General features: G+C 33.7%; 1 protein-coding gene across 1 annotated transcript in view; it reads left to right on the forward strand.

The window, feature by feature from the left end:
* LOC120079072 overlaps positions 1-23395 on the forward strand; it is a 32216-nt gene extending 8821 nt beyond the window's left edge. The window contains exons 3-9 of the mRNA XM_039033264.1: positions 18022-18187; positions 18266-18392; positions 18481-18533; positions 18678-18741; positions 18903-18945; positions 19015-19062; positions 22943-23395. Coding sequence (XP_038889192.1) covers positions 18022-18187; positions 18266-18392; positions 18481-18533; positions 18678-18741; positions 18903-18945; positions 19015-19062; positions 22943-23155 — 714 coding nt within the window. The 3' untranslated portion in view covers positions 23156-23395. The remainder of the gene's footprint in view (positions 1-18021; positions 18188-18265; positions 18393-18480; positions 18534-18677; positions 18742-18902; positions 18946-19014; positions 19063-22942) is intronic.
* The last annotated feature ends 2862 nt before the right edge of the window (positions 23396-26257 follow it).

The raw sequence follows: 26257 nt of genomic DNA on the forward strand, positions 1-26257 counted from the left end.
GACGACTACTATGTTATGAAGCATGATCAAGATGACGATTGAAGAACAAGCACTGAGTAACATTTACCGAGCGATCGTGTAGCTAGTTACTATGCAATGAAGCATGTTGGCCTACACGATCGTTTAGTGCGCACTCGTCTACCTTGCAATGAGTATCTCATACTCAACGATCGTTTACCCCCATCGTTTACACGATGTGACCAACCCTTGGTCTTCTTCTTCCTCAAAGTAATGCGCATCACCATGCCTTGAAGCTTCATCACAAGCGACTTGAACAGACTCAAAACTTTTTGAATTACAGACTCGATAGCAAGTTAGCATGCTAAAAAATACAGGGACACTTACAATTAACTTTGAATATGTAAAAGAAAGTACTAACCAGAGGCAATCACCCCAGAAACTCCATTAATCCACATCCAAAAACACATTTAATACTTAATAGAATGTAGACATGATTTACACCCATCAAGAATGTAAATGCAATTCTATATAGCAATGGATTTGGAATATCAGAAACCTGACTCTGATACCAATTGAAGTAACTTTTATTCAAGAGAACCAATGAGCGGAAGTAAGATCTTTTCAAGTTCATTGTGAAAGAATTAGACGTATTCACAAACATACAAGAATAGTTATGCATCTTAGAACAAATTACAACATGCTTTCTTAATCAAATAAGAACACTTCTTCTGTAAATCTCTCGCCCTCGTGAAGAATTGGATAACAACCTCTCGCTATCGTTTAGATCGTCTAGTAATCACGAACTGTCTGATCCACGCACAGCAACCCTTTGACACAACCACTTGGAAACCTTGGTATTCTCGGAGTGAGAATCCAGAAGATGTGGGCTCTGTGTGAATTTGGTAGAGAGATTAAGTAAGGAAACGATCGAACTACACAATCAAGTAAGTGGGGGAATGTTTTGTCTATTGCATAGACTGAGAATGCTTGATCATTTAATAAATTTCGCTAGCACACGATCGTTTAGTAAATCAGTTTAGATCATTTACACGATTGTTTAGTAAATGTTGCTCTATTGCTTAGTCTCTCGTGAGGCCTATCGTGTAGTCTCTCATGAGTAAACGATTAGTAATTCTACTAATGAAGCGATCGATTAACAAAATGAAAACATTTTTCATTTTATTCTTCAGTTATCCAAAACTGAAAAATAACCTCCCACCTTCACGGTTAATGGAGAAAATAACCAACCACAATTATTATATAATTGTTTAGTTATAAATAAATATAATAACCAACTTATCATATTATATTTATAACCTATAGTTTTAATATCACATCATATGTAACATTTAAATCATAGTTTTTTTCTCCTTTATTTAATATAAATCATATTTATATCAAATTCCTCCAATTAATGTATCTCATACATCATATCAATTATATCACATATAATTGACCAATTTAATTATATCATATATAATCAAATTCCCTCTTGTTAATTTGAACACTTCGAGCACCTCAAACTAACCCAAAAACTGATTCTCAACTCGAATCTTGAGCTACCAAGGGGACCTTATGGACTTGTAGCTTGAAGCTCCAACGGTACGTGAATAACTGACTAAACTCTTTACTCATGAAATCCACCATCCGTTAACTATCAGGCACTCCATTAAAGAGCGAAAACTGCACTCTTCTCACTAAAGATATATTTCTGTGTCTATTGGATATAACCAATCAACAGTACGATAACCCTTCACATAGCGCTCGTAAGTACAGCTGGGCCAATTTACCATTTTGCCCTTGTAGTTATATCTAACTCCTTAAGTATCACTGATTTCTCTAATGAACAATACACCATAGTCCTAACTATGAGTGAACACCTCACGAGCCATGAGAAAGTGTGTGGCGCCATATTATTCAAATGAAATTAGCCCTTAAGGGAGCAATCTATCTACTTACCCTTGCTTTGGAGAAAGAGTGAATTCCATCTTGTGTAGCTGAGTTCTCAACTTCCTAATCAGACGAATCCCCAAAGTGGTAGGTTTGAGTTAACAATTTGACCACTCTCACCCATGCAAATCAAAGGACCGTCCTCATAGGCAGAAGCTCCTAACTCACTCAGGATTAAGGTCATGTTATCTATAGTCATCCTAGTGAAATAAAAGTCTCTGTCATGAATGACATTATATAACGAGACTAATATTTTATGGTCTGGTCTTATACAAACTCCTTTGTACAGGACACCCTCGCTCGCATGTCTCCACATGAATGATCAAGATCGGACCATCTGTAGCACTTTACAACACTTGTAATAGCTACAAAGCAGGTCGTATCCGTAGTGTCACCAGGATAAGGTTTCCCTTATTTATTCATATACTACAGACTATTTAGGCTATCACTTAAGGCATGGTCCACTTGTATGTCTTCACATATATGCTTGAGTTACAACGATAACTAAAGATCTTAGTTTATTGATTTGTGGTAAATGCAAGTAAAATATCTCATATTTCATAAACAACAATGAATAAAATATCTCATATTATTACATCACAAGCGTTTCTTCATACAGGTGTTTACAAACTACAGGATCCTACGAGATTTAGGGCATCAACCCCAACAGAGCATATCATCAACATACAAACATATAATCACACACTCAGCTCCAAACAACTCTTAATAAACACATGTATCTAAGGATTTTGCCTTAAGCTCATTATTTATCAAAGTATCATTGATTTTTTCATACCATTGTTTAGGAGCGTGTTTAAGATCATAAAGAGATATTTTTTAGTTTACATACTTTGTTTTCCTGACCAGCAACTGTAAAAGCCTCCAGGCTATATCATATAGATTTCTTCTTCTAGATCACCATTGAGGAATGTTGTTTTTACATCCATTTGGTGAATTAGAAGTCCATGGATAGCAATCAATATAGTAGCTATTTTTGTTACAGGGGAATACATGTCAAAGTAGTCAATACCTTGTTTTTTTGTATACCCTACTACTACCAATCTAGCCTTATATCTTTCAATTGAACCATTTGGCCTCATTTTCTTTTGAAAATCCACTTACACTTAATAGGTTTACTTTCTTTTGGAAGATCTACTAAGTTCCAAGTTTGATTATGATTAGAGAATCTAGTTCACTATTAATAGTTTCCTTCCATAAGCTAAAGTCTACAAAACTTAAGGCTTCTTGGTAAGTTTTAGGATCCTTATCTATTAGATACATATATGCAAACTGATAATCAATATCATTCAGCCTCTCAACTAAAAAAGTAGTTAAAAAATCAAGAACAAATTTTTTCTCAGTTCTGTATCTCTTACTTCTTTTAGGTTCCATATAATGCATTCTATCTGTGGTGCTAACATCTACAATGTCAGACATACTACTAAAAGCTATATCATGCATACTATTAGACAAGGAAGGCATATTCTCACAATTAGTCGTTCTAACTGATTCATTGTTTCAGTTTTTCAATGGAAAAACATGCTCAAAAATTTTTGCATCCCTATATTCATATATGGATCTATCATTCAAGCATATAAATTTGTATGCAGCATTATCTTGTGCATAACCAATAAACACACAATCAAAATTTTTAGATCCTACCATAGGTTTCTCGAATGCAGGATATGGTACCTTAGCCAAACATCCCTACACCCTTAGATAAGAGAGAATATGTGCTTGCTAGAGTTCGAAAGGTATCTTATCTAGTTTCTTGTGTGGTACTCTGTTAAGAATAAAACAGGCAGAAAGCACAGCTCCCCCCCACATGTTATCAGACAATCAGAGCTTAACAACATAGCATTCATCATTTCCTTAAGAGTTCTATTTTTACGTTCTTCTATACCATTTTGTTGTGGTGAATAAGGTACAACAAATTCATGAATAATATTATTTGATTCACAAAATTCTTTACGCGTATTATCACTGTATTCACCACCTTTATCCGTTCTTAACTTTTTAATCTTCTTATCTAATTGATTCTTTACTTCTGCTTTATATTTCAAAAACATATTACCAACTTCATCTTTTGTCTTTAAAAGATAGATTTTAAAATATCTAGAAAAATCATCAACAAAAGAAATGTAGTAATTTTTTCCACCTCTACTTGTGGTGTTTTTTAAATAAGCTAAATTGAAGTGAATAAGTTCTAACAATTATGTACTTCTAGATGTGACAAGTTCAAAAGGTTTCTTGATAAACTTTGTTTCTACACAAACAGGACATTAGTTTCATATGCTTCAAATGACCTCGTCTACCATACCACATATCAAGAGACTCGACTATGTAAGCTGAATTAGAAGCACTTGCATTCATCATATTTGTAACAGGGACAATATTCTGTAAAAAAAAAAGACCATTAGCAAGAAATCCCTTACCAACAAAGTATCCATTTTTGGTGAGGACAACCTTGTCAACTTCTAGGACAACCTTAAGCCCAACCCAATTCAACAGACTCCTAGATACCAAGTTTCTACATAAGGAAGGTACATACAATACATTACTTAAGGATAGAGTTTTTTCTGAGGTTAATTTTAAAAGAACCTTCCCTTTTCCAAGCACTATTGTTGTGGCCAAGTTACCCATGAATACACATTCTCCGTCAGCAGTGTCCTCGTAGTCATGAAAGAGCTCTCAATTTGAACGTCTTGAAGCTCCAGTGTCAAGTATCCAGTCAATAATGTTTTCCACCAGGTTTGCTTCCACAACAGTAATGATTACGTCATCTTGTTAAAAAAAATTAGCTTGTGGTGTGGGTTGCTGATTTGGTATTTCTTTCCTTTGACTACATTGATAGGATTTGTGCCCATTTTCCCACAGACATAGCAAATCAAATTTTCTTTTCAGTCTTCCCACTAGCAGTTTTGTGACGTCCATTCTTCTAAGAAAAATTATCCTTTCCAGATTGCTTCTTATGATTTTTAAACCTGTCTTTGTTAGCAATAGAAGATTCAACAAAGTTAGCATTAATTGAATTTAGATTAACAGAAATCAGCTTATCTTTTAGCCTGTTGGCTTCTTCCGTGCGCATGTAATTGATTATTACCTAGAGTGTTAGATCCTTCTTTTTATGCTTCAGATGATTTCTGTAGTCGCTCCAAGATGGGGAAAATTTATCAATCAGCACATTTGCTTAGAGAATCTCACACATTTTCATGCCCTTGACCAGAACGTTGGCCACCAAATTTTTATATTCATTATCTGCTCCACTACTGGTTTCTCATTCGTCATCTAGAATTGTAGCCATTTACAAACAACATACTTTTTGCGACTAGCATCATCTCTTTCATATCGGGACTCCAACGTACTTCAAATTACCTTTTCTGACTTTTGGACCACGAATAGATCGAATATTGAATATGTCATATGACTCAGCAAATGGGCACAGACTGTTTTATTGTCTTTCTCGCACTTATCAGGATCAATCACGGATGACTATTTTGATTGATAAAAAACATAAAGAGGTTATTTGGAGGATTCTGGATCAGAGATAATGGTCACATTCTCGATATCAGTAGGCACTTTTGTGGTGAAGATGTAATCAATCTTCAGCTGCTCGAAGAATATTAATAACTTTTGAGACCAATGACGATAATTTGCTCTGTCTAGTGGTTCGAGTTTGGACAAATCGGGGAGAACTTTACCATTCTTGATCGACATCTGGATAATTGGTTTCAGATTGTTAGAACAAATGCCTAGAACAGATGTCACGAAGTGTTGTTGCGCCGTGGAGAAACTACTACCCTAAAAGCCATTACGAGCCGACTTTGGTGCTAATCACTTATGTCAGTTACTCCCTAAGATTAACGCAGACTCCAAATTCAGACATGCACCCATCAGAAAAATGGACCAGGACCAGTGAGAAGAATACTTAGAACAAAAGAAGAATTTAGGTAAATAGAAAATGAAAATCGAGTTTGTTGTATCCCCTCTCTCTTAGGTCTGATCTGAGTTAAATAGCAGAGGAGAGAAGGACACCAACGGACAGAAACAAACGATCTATTAATGGGCAAAAATCAACAGTCACAAACCCAACGATTGCAATTCGAATGGTCCATCAATGATAAAAAATAAACAACCAACAAAATAATAATAAACAGAGTTAATAATAATTTTATTAAAAAAATAAAAAGATAATTAATAAAAAATTAGTTCTTTTTCGTGCAAGTGCAGCTATCCAAACCTGACTGTCTGACTAGACGAACGACGATATACGTGTGGTGAAAGAGTTATACTTCCACTATCAACACAGTTTGGATTCTCAACTATAATGCCTTGAGCCTAAACCTTTAGGCAATTCTAAATCTATCTATGTGGGACAGAACTTCCCTCCCTTCTTAACTTTTCCTATGGGCCTAAGCTCAAAAGTCATTCCAACATAAAGTAAATTGTCTACTTTTTTTACATGGTTTTTTTTAATCAAAATATTTAAATGTAAAAAAATTTAATTTAAGAACATGCCATATTTATACAAAATTGGACTCTAAATGCAAGAATAAAAGTGTCACATTTTAAAACTTATGGGGTGTTTGAGGCATTGATTTAAGTCGAGTTGAGTTGGATTTGTAACTCAACTCAACGTTTAGTCCATCAACTAGGGGTGGTCATTCAAATCGCAAAAAGCGAACTGAATCGAATCGAAAACTTAGTGAAACTGAAAAATGTGGTTCTATCCGGTTTGAAGAAATTTTGAAACTGAATTAATTCGGTTCGGTTCGGTTTCACTTTCGAAAATCGAATTTGAAACTGAACCAAACGGCTTTTAACGTATATATATATATACTAAAAAGAAGAGTAAAACCGAATTTAAAACCGAATCGAACCGTTTTGAATTAAAAAAAATATATAACATGGTTTTTTTTATAAAAAAAATGCCAAAACTGAATTTGAAATCAAACCGAATCGCATGACCAATAAATCGGTTCGGTTCAGTTTCACATTTCAAAAAATTTTGTTCGGTTTGGTTTGGTGGTTCCACCCCTACCATCAATATTGAAGTTTACACATTAATCGAGAAACTCAATCTTTTCCTCTTCTTTCTCTTTCCTTTCATGCATTGTTTTCAATAACTCCACCCACTGCCCACTATCGACAACCAACTCTATGACAATCATTATCGATGATATGCTCCGACAACCACATCCAATGACCAACTCCTCGCGATCATCAGCATCTTCGACGATCAACTCCATGCCATTAGCATCTCCAACGACCACCTCTGACGCCCAACTTCATCAACAAACCACCGTGCCCATCATGCTTCTGTTGGGGTTGATGCCCTAAGTCTTGTAGGGTCCTGTAATTTGTAATTGTATTGTACAAACATTTTATTTATTGAATAAAATATGAGATATTTTATTTGATATTTAGTAGCATTAAACATACAAACCAATAAACTGTAAGAGTATATTAATGTGCAACGGAGGAAAACCATAATCAATAAGCACTCTAATCATATTTAATTTGAGTTTAAACATGCTTCAAAGTAACCTTTATAGAAGAGAGTTTGCTGAACACAATACCTTTGAAGTATCCTATTCTCTTGCAAGGACTGTGTGGTGGAAATACTAAACTGAACTGGAAGTATATAAGATATGAAGAGGATTGGTGATTTCTGCAGAGTTTCAATTGAAGTTCTTAGTGAGCATGAATCTTAATTCATTTCAGCACTTCAATTTATAGAGCTTAGACCATGCAAATGCATAGTTTGCACGAGGGGCGACTCCTACTTGATTGAGAAAATGGAGAAATGAATAAGGTAATTAATTGCATAGTGCACTTTGAAAACCAATTTCAAATTGATTTTCATAAAATGTTTTCCAAAAACAAATTTTGTAAATTAAACTTATTTAATTTTATTCATTAGTTTTATAAAATTAATTCAATTAATTAATTTTTAAATATAATTAATTAATTAATTAATTAAACCTTTTAATTAAAAAATAATTTAATATATAATATTAAATTAATAAAAACCAATTTCATCAAAATGAAATTAATTTAATTAGTGTTTAAATCATATTTAAACATTAATCATTTCTCCAATTTCTTTTAATTTCGATAAAATTAGACTTTTAATTGTATCGAATACAATAAATAGAAATCCTAATTGAATTTGAACATATCAAATTCTAAACCCTGATTTCATATCTTATCAAGATTACTCAATTTACTAATCCAAATTACGAGCTAGTAGAGGGACCGTATGGATCTACAGATCATGAGCTCCAACGACTTGTAATTAATTTGTTAATCTTTTTAACTGAATTAATCACTATTCGTTAACTATCAAGACATTCTACTATAGCTCGATAGTTTCACTCTCCTCACTGTAGATATATTTCTATCCATTTTAACCATAATCGGTAAGTCAATCCTTCACAGGTTGTTCGTATTTACAGATGGGTCAAAGATTACCGTTTTACCCACGTAAATACATCTTGCTCTCTAAGCTCCCACTGATCCTCCATTGAACAATTGATTTATAGTCCAACTTATAAATCATAACCCTCTTTTCCAAGAGAGGGCGGGGCCCCTTTGTTCAAGACAAGACATCAACGCTTAAGAGAACAACCCATCTGCTAACCCTAAATTGGGTAGAAGTGAATTCCATATTGCAAGGCTATGTCCTCAACTATCTATTCGGTCTTATCCCCAAAACAGGAGGCTTATTGAGCAATGTTGTTGGACTACTCTAACCTATGCAGATCAAAGGATACTCCCAAATAAACAGGAGTTCATAGTTAGCTCAGAATTAAGATTGAGTTACCTTAGGTCATTCAGTTTGAGATAGTCAGTTTTAACAGTAAACGGTTGTTATAAAGAAAAGTGATTATTTCGAGGTCCGGTCTTATGCAAACTCATTGCATAAGATGCCACCACTCACATGTCTCTACGTGAATGAGTTTTAGATCACATCATTTGTATTAGTATATAAAATGGGTCGCATCCAATAGTGTCATCAGGATGAGGTACCCATTCTCATCCGTATACTTATAAACAATTTTGGCTACATACTAAAATTTGATCCATTTTTATGTCACCACATAATAGTTAAAGTATTCATGTTATAGTCATGGATTCGTTTATTGGATTTTCGTTGAAGGATGCAATATCAATAGTAATTTATTGAATAAAAACTCAACAACATTTTTATTGATAAATAGAACATGTTAACAACATTTACGAACTGCGAGTTTAGGCCATTCCTAACATAAACTAACATTCAAGGTTATCATCTGCAACTTGAACATGTATGTAGAGACATACAGGTGGATCATGTTTAAGTGATAACCTAAATGGTCTGTAGTAGATGGATAAAGCTGGATACCTTATCCTAGTGACACTACAAGTACAAACCACTGTGTAGATATTATAATTGTTATAAAGTGCTACAAATGATCTGATCCTGATCATTCATGTGGAGACATGTGAGTGAAGGTATTCTATACAAAGGAATTTGTATAAGACTGGACCACGAAATGACTAGTCTCCTTATATAACGTCGTCCATAATAGAGACTTACATTTCACCAAGATGACCATAGGTGATATGACTTGAATCCTGAGAGAGTTGTAAACTCTTGTCTATGAAGGCAGTCATTTGATTTGTATGGGTAAGAGTGGCCAGATCACCTACTCAATAAGCCTACCATTTTAGGAATTTGTCTAATTGGGGAGCTAGGAACACAGTTACACAAGACAAAATTCACTCATTCCCCAATATCGGGCTAAGTAGATAAATTGCTCTCTTAAGAACTGATTCCGGGGCTTGAACAATGTGACGCCACACCCTCTCCTGGCCTAAGAGGGGTTTGGTCATAGTTGGACTATAACTTATTGTTCATTAGAGGGATTAGTGGTACTTAAGAAGTTAGATATAACTACAGGAGCAAAACGGTAATTTTGGCCTAGTTGTACTTACGAGCAATTTGCGAAAGGGTCATCATACTGTTGACTGATTATATTCGATAGACACAAAAATATATCTGTAGTGCAAAAAGTGCAACTGTTGGTCTTTAGTTGAATGCCCAGTAGTTAATGGATGTTGAATAATTTAATTAAAGGAGTTTAATTAATTATTCAAGTACAATTGGAGTTTTAAGCTACAGGTCCATGAGTCTCTTCTGTAGTTCAACAAGGATTTATGAAAACCAATTTTTTGAATTGTTCAAATTAAATGAGGGAATTAATTATATATGATATAATTAACTTAATTTAATTATATATGATATAATTAATATAATGTATTTGATACATTATAATATAAAGTTTATTTGAGAGGAAATAAATATTTGAATATGATTCAAATATTAATTATGTGAATTGGATTCATATAATTGAATTTAATATAAATGGGATTTATATTAAATACCATCAATGGGAGAATTAAAACTTTAACTCAAAATTAGAAATTATATAGTGACACATTTTTTTATTATTTTGATTCTAGAATTTCTAAGGTTATATTATATATGATACAATATTAAACCATAAGGTTAATAATGATATATTTTATATAATATTATATATATATATATATATATGTATGTATGTATGTATGTATGTATGTATATGTGTATGTATGTATGTATGTATGTATATTAAAATTAATTTATTTTTAGTTTGAATATTAAAGGAAGGGAAATAAGTTCCCTCCCCTTAATTCACAATTTAATCTCACGATCAAGGTGGGGGTTGAGAGGGATACGGTTCTTCTTCTTCTTCTTGGTTTTACGGAAAATAGAAAAAAAGTTCTCTGAGTGAACTCTCTGTAATTTTTCCTCTCAGTAAATTCTTCTCCTCTTAATCCCTCCCTTTCTTCCATATATCCAAGAGCCCAGAAACTCTTTAGTAATTCTCATCCCAATAGAGGATACAAGAGGTAGTCTCCTTCTCTAATCATTTTCTCAAATTTTTGGCATGTTGTAAATTTTAATTGAATTGCATAATTATTTATGTAATTTGTGTTCTATGAAAAGCCAAAAATTGGGACGATCTCCACGTTTTTCGCTCAGGACCTTCATATGTTTCTTCAATTGACACCAGAGCGTGGTTTTGGTCCCATTTTTTTTTTTTAAATTTTCCAGAATTGAATTAGTTTTGGTGGATGTTCATTATGTAAAATTTATTCATGGGATGAATGTTTTGTTGAATGATAATTTGCAATTTTGGATGTCTGTAGGATTGGACTTTATAGATTTATTATTTATTTTACAAATTGGTTTGTAAGGGCCCTTTGTTTTTTTGGCATAATTTACGATATAGTCTGTATTTGAATGTATTGAATCGCTAATGATTATTCCTGGTGATTTTATGGAGAAAACGAGGCCCAAATTGAAGAAAATTTGATCAAGATCGTGTCTGTACAGTAGGCGACTGTACAACAGCGTTGCAATATTGTGTCCTAGCGTTACAACGATACGAAGGGCAGACAGATTATCTTTTCTATAGCATTGCAATACTAGGTCACAACATTGTAATGCTTCGAGATGGAAAGGATGAACTGGTTCATGCACGGTTCGGTTCGTGGCTCGACTAGTTCACGTCCGGTTTGCTTGGTTCAAGCGTTCGGGTGCTGGACGATTCGATTCGTGCGGTTCAAGACTTGGTTCACTTGTTTCGAACTAGTTTGGCTATTAACTTAATAGTTAACATTTTAATTAATTAATTTAACATAAGTGTTATATTAATTTAATTAATTGTTTATGAGTCTAATCCCGATCCAATAATTGTTATTTAAAATTATGTATTTGATGTATGATTTATTTTATTATTATATATCATAATGTATGCCATATAGTAAAAATCCCACCTTAGATTATGTATAATTCATGCATCATTTATATTATAAATGCTATAATATATAATTGCATGATTTTATTTTTATAGCATGCTCATGCATCATATAATATAAATGTTATAGTATATGCATGAAAAAACTCTTATCAAAGAGTATCTTGGAGCAGAAGTAAGATTGTTCCAAACTCATTGTGACAAAATTACCGCATTCACAATCAAACAAACTAGTTATGCATTAACAACACATTACGGGCATGCTTTGAACTTTAACAACAACAAGAGAACAAGATATACCAATTGAAGAACCTTTCTCCACCGAAATCTCGCTCTCTTCACACAAATTGCACCTCTCTTTCTCGCTGAGATTGTCCAAACCAGTCGTCCACTAAATCACCGTCGTCTACCCACGAACGGACTCCCACGAACAAGGTAGCAAGGAAGACACCACCAATTGGAACCCTCGATATTCTCGAAGTGAGAATCTAGGAGGGGTGGGCTCTGTTGGATTTGGTAGAGAGAATGAGGAAGAGACGATCGTTTACCACGACCAAGCAAGTGGGAGATATCGGGTATCTATCATATAGACGATGCTTGATCGTTTAGATAAAGGTAGACGATCGTGTAGTAAAAGAGGCGAGATCATATAGACGATCATTTAGTAAAATGCTCAGGTGCACGATCGTTTGGAAAGAGCTAGACGATCGTTTAGTAAACTGCTACGTTCGTTTAGAAACTTTGAGCTGTCGTGTATGCTTTCGCTTGCTATGCGATAGGCAATATACACAACTCAGTGAACGAATGTTTGATCACTTGTAAAATGAAAAAAAAAATTCATTTTATCCTTCAGTTATGAAAACTGAATGCAACCTCCCACTATCTCATTCGGTTACGGAGAAAAAACCAGCACAATTATCCCATAATTGTTAAATTAAAAAATAAATATAATCTCATTATATTTATAACCTATGGTTTAATATCACATCAAATGCAATATATGAACCATAATCTTTTTCTCCTCTACTAGATATAAATAATATTTATATTATTTTTCTCCAATTAATGTGTCTCATACATCATGTCAACTATATCATATATAATTGACCCGTTCAATCATATCATATATAATCGAACTCCCTCTTGTCAATTTGAACACTTCAAACTAACCAAAAAACTGATTCTCAACTTGAATCCATTGAGCTACCAAGGGGACCTTATAGACCTATGGCTCGAAGCTCCAACGGTACGTGAATAGCTGCCTAAACTCTTTAGCCATAAGACCCACCATCCGTTAATTGTCAGACATTCTACTAAAGACTGACAGTTGTACTATTCTCACCACAGATGTAATTCTGTGTCCATCGAATATAACCAATCAACACTACGATAACCCTTCACAAATGCTCGTAAGTACAACTAGGCCAATTTACCGTTTTGCCCCTATAGTTACATCTAACTCCTTAAGTACCACTGATCCCTCTAATGAACAATACAACATAGTCCTACTATGTGTGGACACCTCTCGGGACATGAGAAGATGTGTGGTGTCACATCATTCAAGTCCCGGAATCAGCCCTCAAGGGAGCAATCTATCTATTTACCCCTGCTTCGGAGAAGGAGTGAATTCCATCTTATCTAGTTGAGTTCCCAGCTCCAAAATTAGACGAATCCTCAAAGTGGTAGGTTTGAGTCGCCGATCTGGCCACTCGCACCCGTGCAAATCAAAGGACTTCCCTCAAAGGCAGAAGTTCCTAACTTACTCAAGATTGAGGTCATGTTACCTATGGTCATCCTAGTGAAATGAAGTCTCTGTCATGAACGACGTTATATAACAAGACTATAACACTTTGTGGTCCGATCTTATACAAACTCCTTTATATAGGATACCTCCACTCGCATGTTTCCACATGAATGATCAAAATCAGACCATCTGTAGCAAGTCACAACACTTGTAACTATTTTACAAAGTGGGCCGCATTCGTAGCGTTATCAGGATAAGGTTTCCCTCCTATATCCATATACTACAGACATTTTGGTTATCATTTAAGGTATAATCCACATGTATGTCTCCACATACATACTTAAGTTACAATGACAACCAGGGATCTTAGTTTACTGGTTTGTGGTAAAGTAATTAAAACATCAAATGTTCCATAGACAATAGTGAAGAAAAATATCATATATTATTACATCACAAGCGTTTGTTAAAAACTGTGTTTACAAACTACAGGACCCAACGAGAGTTTAGGGCATTATCCCCAACAATGTATGCATTAATAATATATCCATGTATCATTTATATTGTAAGAGTTATAATGTATAGTATGTATGTATGGATGGTTATATGTTATTAATTATTTCATTACTTTAATATATAAGTATTATGTATGTTTAGTAATGAAATAGAATTGCATGAGCCATGACACTATTTTAGGTAATTTTATAATTGTTATATTGTTACTAAGTGTGTCAATGAATGCAATAGTATGGTTTTAATTTATTTAATTTATTTTATAAAAGTTATAATTAAATGAAATTAGAAATTAAAATAAGTAATTCAGAATTGCATGTAAACCTTAGGTTAAAATCATCTTTTAAAATAGTTTTAAAATATGATTCACATAGACCTAAGATCACATTTCTAGTAAGATTAAAAATTAAGTTTAATCTTTTAATCAGTTTAATAAGATTAAATTGGATCTTAATTAAAAGATTAAATTGGTTCTTAATTAAAAGATTAAATTTGTAGCAAATGTATCTATAAGGGACCTTTTGTCAAGGCTAGTTCTGTCTAGGTTAGGGTATTTAAGCTAACGGAAACGTAACACCCCTACCTGGGAACTTACCTGGAAAGGTGAATTAGATAGATTTGGTACAAGCATGAAATGATTGATTGAGGTTTATTAAAGTATTTAATAAACACTAATTAAAGTTGTTTAACCATCCAAAGTAAATGTTACTTTTGGGTAAATTTAAATAATCACTTAGTTAAAATCAGTAACCAGATCTTCCTAAGTTTAATAACTAAAAGTAAAACGTTTAGTGGGAGGAAAATGGGGGTGTATGATACTTCATTTTTCCTTTTCACGTTTCTCCCTAAGAGTTCACATAGTGAGATCTACACTCGACCTCGAGACACCTAATTTGCTTGTGTCTCCCTACGGATGGTGTTTGTATAGGTCAATATCAAGGTGAATGGAGAGAGTGTTTATAGTAAGTGGGAGTAGGACGTGTGCCAACACAGCTCACGGTCTCTCTCATTAGTTTGTAGTAAAGTTTCATGCTTGGTCTTCAGGCACTTTTGCTTGTGTCCACCTACGGATGACATTTGCATGATTCTTTACTTCAAACTCCAGAAATGGATAGGGTTGTTTTGGTTTTTGCCCTAATCGATTTTTCCTACGGTTGGCTCATTGGGGTGGAACTCTAGAATCCAAAATGAGGGGTTACATTTACAAGAAAATGTTAAGTGAGTTTAATAATTTTTTGGACCGAACAATGGTGACTGATAGTTACAATAACAATGAGTTGTTCTGTCTATTAGTTGAGACAGTCTCATTTCAGTGAAAGGGGCACTCGATCACCCTACGGTGGCTTTTGTCCTATCTCATTGAAACATCCTTGCAAAATAGATGTCACTTAGGGTGCATTAGATTGTTTTGCTAAATTGGATTGGTTTTTGCAAACGAGTTAATGCATAGAGTACTAATATAAATAAATTGTATGGTTTCAGCAAATTTCATTATGCCTTCCGCTATATTGAATTTACTCGCTACCGACAAACTTACTAGCGAAAATTATACAACGTGGAAAAACAAAATCAATACAATTTTAATCATTGATGACTTTAGATTTGTCCTTATGGCGAATAGTCCTCCTGTACCAGCTTAAAATGCCACTCAAAACGTTTGAGAGGCGTATGAGCGTTGAGTATGAGCAAATGAAAAGGATCGAGCGTATATCTTGGCAAGCTTTTCTAAAGTCTTGGCCAAGAAGGATGAGGGGATACAAAATTTCTTCTTCTTCTTGGTTGTACAGAAAATTAAAAAAAAAAGTTCTTTGAATGAAATCTTTGTAATTTTTCCTCTCAATATATTCTTCTCCTCTCAATCTCCCTCTATATTCCAAATATCTAAGAGCCTACAAACTCCTTAGTGATTCTCATCCCAATAGAGAATACAAAAGGTTCTTTTCGTGGTGGTGGTCATTAAGGTTTCGTGTTCGTTGCAATATGTGGCCATTTTGAAGAAAAGGAAATACGCGAAGAAAAAGTTCTTCAAAGATAAGTCTCATTCTCTAATCTTTTTCTCAATTTTTTGACAAGTTGTAAATTTTAATTGAATTGTATAATTGTTTATGGAATTTGTGTTCTGTGAAAAACCAAAAATTGGGACGATCTCCACGTTTTTCGTTCAAGATCTTCACAAGTTCCTTCAACTTCGACAACCACCACCTGTGGCCAACCTACGACAACTACCTCAGCCAACAATCGCTTTTATGCAACTACCTCTAGCAATGACTTTCGGCAATAATCTCCAGTGACCACCTTCGACATCCAACTCCATGTGACTACCACCTCCACCGACCAACTTTGATTATCATCTTTGGTTACCAACTTTGACCATTAACTCCACAATCATCTCCAACAACAAACTCTAACAACCAACTCAACCGGTCATATACTCGAGAAAAAAAAACAAAAAACTTGGTCAGTGAAAGTGTTTTTAAATACAATATTGAAATTATTAGTACATAGTATTTAATAATCATCTTATATGGTAATTCATATCTCTGTGACTTTACTTTTGGTTTCACCTAAAAGTCCTCGTATGATTGGTGATAGTTGTTCTTTCTTATATACTCATGATCATTACTTTATCTAGCTAATGTGAGACTTTGATTGCATTATTAGCACCAACATATATGCATAATAAACTATAACTTACAATTCGATATAAGATGCCATAAAAGGCCCAAAAACCACTTGATAAACTACTTTTTGGTACACATTTCACTCATACATCTCACGAATGTGAAACATATTATAATTTTGTTGTTGCCATGAAGTAGTATTTTATCCACCTATAGTACAAATAGTTAAACATAAAAAAAATTATAAAATATAATGTGAAGATTTCAATTGAGTGTTAAAAAAACTGAAAAGATATATGTGCAATTTAAGGGTTAAACAAAAAGTTAAAACAAATATAACTACAAAGAAAATTATACTTTTTTATATTATAAAAAAAATGCACCAGATATCCTAATTTCGAGCCTTGGGATTACTTTTCCAATGGTAAAAGCTATTATATGAGAATCTTAACGGTCTAGATTATTTGGTAAAACAACTTGTTTATTAATCTACTTGAATCACTTTTAAATTTATTCTAACATGCTATATTCAATGGAGTTTCTAAATTTTAGCTTTCCTAAAAATTTGGTATCTTGTCTCAAATTTATCATTTCATTAATTTATTGTCTCACATTTTATTCCAAATTTTAATCGGTTTAGTTTCTTCTAAAGAAATGTTCAATTTCTTATAACAATTATTTTTTAAAAAATTCTTTTATAAAAAATTAGATCAAACAAAATTAATTGAAATTCAAATAATATATATTTTCAAATAATTATATTATAGTAAATTATAAATTAAATATGAATATAAAAATAATTTAATGATGATCTACTTTTGTTTATATAGCTACATTACACGAATTTAGCATTAAACTTTACCAAACTGTTATTCTCACAATTGATTTTTATAAAAGCGTAACAATTATTTTAAAAGCTACAATAATATCAAACTAAGTCTTAGTTTCATGACGGTTTAAATACTAGGGGTGAACATCGGTCAATCGAAGTCGATTTTTTGACCAAATCCCCATCGAACCAACTATGGTCGGTTTAGTAAATGTTCAAACACTATGGAGGAGTAAAAGTTGATTGGTTGATTTTGGTATGTTTTGTTCTATAATTTTTTCTTTTTGACATTAGTTTCAAATCGCACCAACTGACTCCCTCCTTATCCGATCGATCAAGCGATCAATTTTTTAATCTATCATGCTCATCCCTACTAAATACCTAATTAAAAACTAAGAGTAAAATATTTTGGGAGTAGAAGGGTAATAATGGTTTGTTTATTTATTTATTTTTGTAGATTATAGATTTAAAGATAAACAAATAAAACCCTAGATAATTCCCCACCTTCTTCTTTTCTTCTCCCTTCCAACTCCGGTGCAGCCCTTTGAAGTGTAGTTTTTTGCAAACAATCGAAGGAGACGAGCGAAGAATTGGTTTATCGGAGTTGCAGAGCAGCACGGCAAAGCTCGCGACGCTCAGAATGAGCAGAAAGCAGGGCCCTCCCAAGCACCAAAACAGATACGCTTGGAAACCCAACGCCGGCCAGAAAATCAACGAAACGGTACTCTGATTTCATCATTTTTCTTTTTTCTTTTCTGTAATCTAAGTGTTTACCTCCTTTTTACTTTGAAAATTTTAGTACAGGAGGTTGGAGGTAGGTTCCGCCCCTATTCTGATATCACCGGAGTTTGTCTCCGCTGCAAGGACCAAATTGATTGGAAACGCCGTTACGGCAAGTATAAACCCCTTTCTGAACCTGCCAAATGGTATACTCCTTTTGCTTTTTCTTCCATTTTAAATTTGTTTCTCTCTTTCTGAGTTTGGATTGGTAAATTTGTGTTGAATGTATTGCAGTCAACTGTGTTCGAAGCGGAATGTTCGTCAAGCCTATCATAATCTCTGTCCCGGTTAGTTTAAATTATCAGTATCTCAATTCAATTTCTGTGGATACTCCACCTTGTTCTGAAGAAATAAATTTCTAGGGGAAAATATGTCATTAAGAACAATGAGTTCAGCCGTAAGAGCTAAGAGTAACTTTAATGTTCATATAGGTTGTGCCAAGGAGCAAGGTGTATGTGCAAAGTGTCGGTGTCGGGTAGATCAAACTGTTGGAAGGTTTGTTTTATATTCATTGCTGAAGATTCATGTGTGATTATTGTGGACTAGGATTTTCTAAAGAATGAAATTCTAAAAAAAATGCAAAAGTTGCGATACCCAAGATGCCTTTGGGCGATAAGTTTTTGAAATTCTAAGGCTTTTCCATCTACCCTTTCTAGGGATTTGTCTGAAGTGGAGGCTGAGCAAAAGACGCTTCAAGAGGTATGATTCACCCGCATGTCAGAGTGATAAATTTTCAAATGTAGCTTACAGGTTTGGTGATTGCTGCAGGCCATAAAGAATGCTCGAGAAAGGGATCGCAGGACTCTATTACGTGCTGTAAGCTTCTGTTTTTTGTTTTTGTTTATTTTATTTATTATTTATTATTTTGTTTATTTGCATATTGAATGAAACGATGAAATATATTTGGCGAATAAAATAGAATTTTGGAAGTTATAGAGCGTTTGTCTAGTACTTGAGAATTGAGAGCATTATGTTCACTCTTTTGCCTCAATTGTTTTCTGTTTAGGGAATCTTTTTTCAACATTGCCTAACAAATATTTTCCATTCCAAGAGTTAGTCGTATTCATAAATAAAGTTAACCTTAGAAGTTGGGTGAGTTGTGTTGGTTGTAATTTGTAAATAAGCTAAGGAGTAATTACAAAAAGCTCCACGTTGAGCACTCCAACTAGAGGTTGTAAGCTGTGCAAGTTCACCAAAGAATAAAGAGAAGAGGACTTATCAACGAAAATCCTCAAGTTTCTTTCTTTCCAAAGGAGCCGTGGAATGACTCTAAATGACGTTTCTCCATAAAACTCTAGGCTTCTCCTTCAAAGGCTAACTCATGAGAGCTTCATCCATCCGCAAGCGCATCGAGACCGACATGCACCCTTGATCTTGAAGACCAAAAATCTTCCTAAAGCAACTCCAAACTTGAGCAGTAAATTCACAATGTTGGAGCAAATGGTTGATAGATTCACTACTTTTGCAGCACATAACACACATATTAGAGGAGCAACTTTAGGTAGGGAATCCTCTTTGAACCAAACCCATTGTATTGATACTATTTAACGCCATGGTCCACAAAAAGAATTTCACTCTTAGGGACAAGGCCAACCAAAATCCGCAAAGGTCTTCACTGGTCACTCTTCTTTTCTGAAGAACAACTTCCATATCTGATTTAATAGAAAACAATCCATAACTATCCACCTTCCAGACCAGCATGTCGTCCCTTTGGGGAGGAACAAAAATCTTGAATATTGAAGCCAATTGGAAGAATTTTATGGTGTAGTTTTCCTCTGGGGAGGGTTTTCTCTACCCCGACCCTTACGATGTTTTTGTTTTCTTTATGACATCAGGTCATAGTAAGTTTGTGTTGCATTCCAACTGTAGGAATTGAATTTATAGTGATTCAGGGACCTCTAGATTCTTTGGAAAGAAATCTCAAAATGTTTTCGCACTTCTTGTTTGTTATGTATTCTCTCAGTGGTGGCTGGAAGGATCCTTGGCTTTTGATAGTTCTATCCCATTGTTAATCTTAAGTTAGTATTATTTGTTCTCACAAAGAATCTTTTCTTATTTTGTTGATGGGCCATTTCTCGTCATTTTGGGATATGTTGAACCGTTTTCAATATGTGATGTATTACCAAAGAATTGCATTTGAATGAATGTAATTCTCTTCCTCAAAATGAGAGGAGATGCTTTATTTATAGATGAAATGATTACAAGCTTGTAGAATAACAAACAAACTAACTACCTATTTTAACTAGCTCACTCTTAGCTCACTTACAAACTCCCAGTACACCATATTCTACCCCCAAAATCAGACTCGACCTCGAGGATGACAATTAGGATGCCAACTGGTAGTCATTGGGGGGAAAATAAAGTTTGAGATCGACAATATTAAATATTGGATTAATATGTAGGTCAGGTAACTCAATGCGGTAACTTGGTTTGGCCATCAGTCTGCGAATGAGTAGGGCTTAAATGCAGTCTTCCACTCATCCCTCGACCTCATTTGAATCTGGTGGTATTCACTCTTCAAATCCTCTTTTGAAAAAAATCAAGGCTCCTCCAAGTTGATCTATTCTGGGGATTGGGAAGCTATACATCTAGTTTATCAACGTACATCCTCCAACTACCATCTTTTTTAGGGGTTAGTAGAGTTAGCACTACACATGTGCTAAGGCTTGGTTGAATGTGCCCCCTTTATTCTTCAATATGTTGGTGGAGGATCTCATACTCCTTATGACTCATCCTATGGTTAGGAAGATGAGGGGTTGTAGCACCCGGAACCAAGTCAATATGGTGCTGAATGTCTTCGTTCTTTTTTGTATTTTTTGCTTTTTTAACAACTACAAGACACAATATATCAGTCTCTCTCTCTTTAACAAACATTTTGCAATGTATTTGAGGATTGAAATCTCCTTTAGGAGCAATCGACACTGTTTGGAGAACACAAGACACTCTATCACCTTCATCCATGTCAATATAATTGGCTTCTTCCTCATTATCTTCATTGCATCCAACCAATGAACCCTCATCTTCATCCACATATGCTGCTGTTTTTTGTTGGGGACACTCATTAGATAAGTGTCCCTCTTGGCCACGCCTAAAACATTTTTCCAATGTAGGCAAGTTATAAGGATTTTGAACTTTCTGGTTGTAAACAACCTTTGTTTCCTTCTCACCAATCTTTTCTTGCTTTTCTTTATACTTTTCTTTGGATGAAATTGGTGGAGTAGGATGGTACAAGGTACTGTTTGCTATTATACTTACAGAAGCATCCCAAGGAGCTTTTCTTGAAGTTTTCTTGGAGTGTAAATCATTCAACTCCTCTATCGTTTCAACATAACAAATTGCACCATCCAAAAAATGAAAGTGTTGTAATTTTACCTTCTCTTTGATGTCCACTCGTAAGCCGTCAATGAATCTTGTAATTAGATGTTCATTCTCCACTAAATTTGTTTTTACTGCCAATTGGTGGAATTCTTCCACATAATCTGCCACTTGTCGAGGCCCTTGTCTACAGGTTTGGTATTGATTGTAAAGGGTTTGCTCATGATTGACGGGAAAGAACCTCTGTTTCATCAACCGCTTCATTTTTTCCCATGTTCGAATTGACCTCTTGCCTTGCCATTGTCGATTGATCTCTAATTGATCCCACCAAGTGGAAGCTCCCCCTTTCAACTTGAAGGCTACAAAACATATCTTTTTGTGATCCTGTGTATTCATATAATAAAAAAAATTGTTTGTTCTTGATCTAATTGAGGAATGTATCGATGTCATGCTTCCCATTGAAAGTCGGCAAGTCAATCTTCATTTTGTAATCATACGAGTCACCTTTTTCTCCATACCTCTCTTCTCGTCGCCTCCTTGGAGCATATAACTCTTCTTCTTGATCATACTCACTCGAAGAATCCCAATCTTGGAATTCTTGCTGCCATTCTTGCCTATTCAAACGTCTTCTTGGATCTTCTTGGAGCTGCCTATGCAATCTTGGAGCTCTTTCTTGATGAATTTCTTGCTGAAATTGGAAATTTCTTGGCTGTCCGACACCACTCTTACCTCTTCCCCATTCTTGCACGAATGATTGAGCGATCTCTCAATTTTGAGGTGCTGCTGTCAATCTCTCAACCCTATGAGTGAGGGTTCCCATACTTTCTTGAATGCTAGTCACCGTTCCATGAATTCCCTCTAGAGAGTTCTCAGCGGACAACAAGCGTCATGTTGTAGTTCTTGGAGAGAGGGTGGGGGTTTCTTCCACCTTTTGATCTTGCCACAAGTTGTCTCCTCCTCCTCTCGGGTGGGCAGCCCTTCTTCCTATCATCAGTTCAGATTCCTGGAGTGCTTTGATACCAATTTGATGTAATAACAAAGGACTGAATTTGAATGAATGTAATTCTCTTCCTCAAAATGAGGGGAGATGCTTTATTTATAGATGAAATGATTACAAACTTGTAGAATTGCTCACTCTTAGCTCACTCACAAACTCTCAGTACACCAATATGGTTAGATCGTGGACTTTTTTGGTGTGTGATTTTTCACATGTTTTCACCGATCTTAGAAAAAATTGGTTTTTTTTCCTCTCTTAATTTTCCCTGGGATTAGTTCCCACTTCTTGTGTATTTACATGACAATGCTTATGAAATTTCTACACCAGCTGCCTAATGAAATGACTGTCTGCCCGATTCAATATTAATTTCTTTGATTGAAACAGATGGAGAAAGGGAAAAGTAAGAGTTCAAATGAAAACAAATCATCAGTTAAAGAAGAAACCAAGGTTGGGGATTCAATTCCTTCATCAACAGAAGAGCAAGCTGAATCAGGTAAAAATGAGGATGACAACGAAATTACCGATGGCACAGATGACGATAATTACGAAGACGAAGAGGAATTTGAAAATGAAGAAAATGATGAAGATGAAGATTAGAAAGAATAGTAAATTAATCCTCGTTAGGGGCATGTTTTTCACAAGTTGATTATGTTTTTCACAAGTTGATCTGCACGAGTCGTATGAGGATGACCAATTGACCATAGAAGTTGTAACACTATTTTCTTCTCGAGAGGTTAAATTTTGATGAGTTCATTTGTTTAGTTCTTAAGGGGTGCTTCAATTACTGTGTAATAGAAATTTAGTTAATTTAGTTAAAATATCATTTTGGTTCTTACATTTTAATCCCTATATTTTTTAGGTATTTAGACTAAGATTTTATTGTTAAATCACACCATCACACCAATAACTTGAGGCATCTCATGGCAAGAAGACAGAGTATTAAATCTCAAAAGCTTTGTGTAAAACATAAAGCCTCATGTATGGAAATGATTCACTAAGATTAATATTTAGTTTTAGTTTTAGGATCAATAAAATTGTGTTTTGTAGTCAATATATAAAATGCTTCATCGGCAATACCTATAAGCAAATGAACCTGTAAGGTTCAAATTAGGGAAAATAAAAGTGAAATGAAATCATGACAATATATAAAATAGTACAATGGGTAATAATTTTCTCTCTTTTTCCAAATTTTATTTTAGGTTAAAAAACATTTTGGTTCTTAAATTAACAATTTAGTTGGTGACGATTTAGTCTCTTTATTATCAAATTTGCAACGATTCAGTCATTAAACTTTAATAATTAACAATTTAATTTCTATACTTTGAAATTTGTAACAATTTAGCTCATTTTATAAAAACTTCTCATCGAGATTAAGTATCCATATATAGCGTATAATTTTTTTTTTAATCTTGGATCAATTTTCGTTACGGATCGTAAAATAAATGAGTTAAGTCGTTATTTATTAAAGTTTGGAGACTAAGTTGTTTCAAATTTGAAAATATATGAACTAAATCGTTAGAGATTATAGATGCCCGACACCTTTAGATTACCATGTTTATTTTATAGGAATATTTTTATAGATACTTGGAAATATTTTACTTGGAAATGTTTTAAATTTATATAATGTTCCAAAAATGCCCTTATGACTATTTATTAATTTGTAATTAATTTGATATGATTTGAACTTATATAACATATTTGTTTTTATCGGTTTGAATTTCTTTTAAAATTAATACAATTTCTATTATTTTTGTATGTTATTTTTCTCAACAAATTAATATATCATAATTTAAGATTTTTTATAAAATAAATATTCATTTAAATTTAAAAATAAATATATTGCCAAAAAATAATAAAAATTAAGATATAGCTAAAATTATATGATATATGTGGTTGACAATATTTATTTTAATTATATAACGCAAATGAATATACATATATATATAATAAAAAGGAAGGACAAAAATGGAAAATGGGGATGTCTTCAACTCGGGAATCTAGAAAGCCCATTTTTTAGGAGGGCATCCAAAACTCTGTAAATGCCTTCCATCCAAGCATCCTAAGATACTCAGGAAGCTTCAGATGCTAGGACATCATACAATACCGCAAAACAAACACGGTAAGCCAGATGTCCACTCCATGGGAATCTATGATGCCCGTGAAACAAACTACCCTTGATTGTTGTCAACTATGCTTTATGAAAATCAGCGATGAAAATAAGTAAAATAGTGTTTGGTAAAATTTTAATTTTAAATTTGAAAAACTAATTATGGTGTTAGATAAATTAATACTGAATTGGTGTAATTCAATTATATGAACAAAAGTGGGTTTATTATTTTAATTATTTTCACTTTGAGAATTAATTATAATTTTTTTTAGTGTATATAGCATCTTACAATATCGCAAAACAAATATGGTAACCTAGATGGTCACTCCATGAGAATCTAAGATGTCCAGAAAACAAACGACCCAATTGTTGTCAGCTTTGCTTTATGGAAATTAGCGTTGAAAATAAGTAAAGTAGTGTTGGTAAAATTTTAATTTTAAATTGAAAAACTAATCATGGTGTTAGATAAGTTAGTACTCAATTGGTGTAATTCAATTATATGAACCAAAGTGAGCTTATTATTTTAATTATTTTAACATTGATAATTAATTTATAATTTATTAGGGTGTATATATATATATATATATATATATGTTGATTTATAATTTTATATAATTTGAATTTCAACTAATTTTGTTCCATCTAAATTATTTGATAAAAATTAAATAAAAGTAATTGTTATAAAATTGTAATTTCTTTCGGTTTTTGAAATCCCTAATAACCGGTAAATCCTCACCATCTCGATTTCTTGAAACTAAATCGAATTGCATTAGCTCGGAGTCGAAAGTTTGTCTTGTGTCACCTTCGTCATTGAGTTGGCCCAACCTTAAAAAGTGAAGACCCAAGTTCGACCTTGATCCAAGACCAAGGGTCTAATACATTGTTTGGGCTTGGATCAAATCGACCCAATGTTTAATAGCCAAGCCCATGACCCAACCCTTGTACTTACTCTTTGGATCAAAGTTTGGGTCAAGCTTAGATTGGGTTTGGGTCGGCCCATTGAATATTGATAATTTAATCATTTAAAAATGTATATATGCATATTTTAGATTTTCTTAATGAAATATTATTAAATTTTATTGAACTTGTATTTGTATTTATTTTATTTTATTATTTTGTTTATAAAACTTTTGTAATAAATTTGTTATTATTTTATTGGCACGTAAATTTTCTTTTATTTGAATGATAGATCTCTTCCGATCAACTTTAGGTTAGACTGTTTGGTTTTGCTTTTGGAATGTTTCGTATGCTTACCTTTTTTGTATTGATGTTGGTTACCTTGTCTATCTCATCCTTTTAGATGTTGTTATAAAAGAAGTTTTAAAAATAGATTGAAGGTAGGTTTTTGGTCGATAGATATTGTAACTTTGTGTGCGGCTGTTGTAGAAAGAAGAAGAAAGAAACACTGTCCATTTTTAATAGATTGTGTATGATTCTTGAAAAGAAGCATTAAATTTGGGGGAGCCTAAACGTACAAGATCAAATAAGCTAAAAGCTTCTGACTCAGGGGGAGCCTGAGTTGTTAGAAGATCTTGAGATAGGTGATATCAAGTTTAGTAGTTTTATCAGACAAGTGGACATTTTTGTAAACC

This window comes from Benincasa hispida, chromosome 6 (genome assembly GCF_009727055.1).
Source record: "Benincasa hispida cultivar B227 chromosome 6, ASM972705v1, whole genome shotgun sequence".
Classification (NCBI taxonomy): Eukaryota; Viridiplantae; Streptophyta; class Magnoliopsida; order Cucurbitales; family Cucurbitaceae; genus Benincasa; species Benincasa hispida.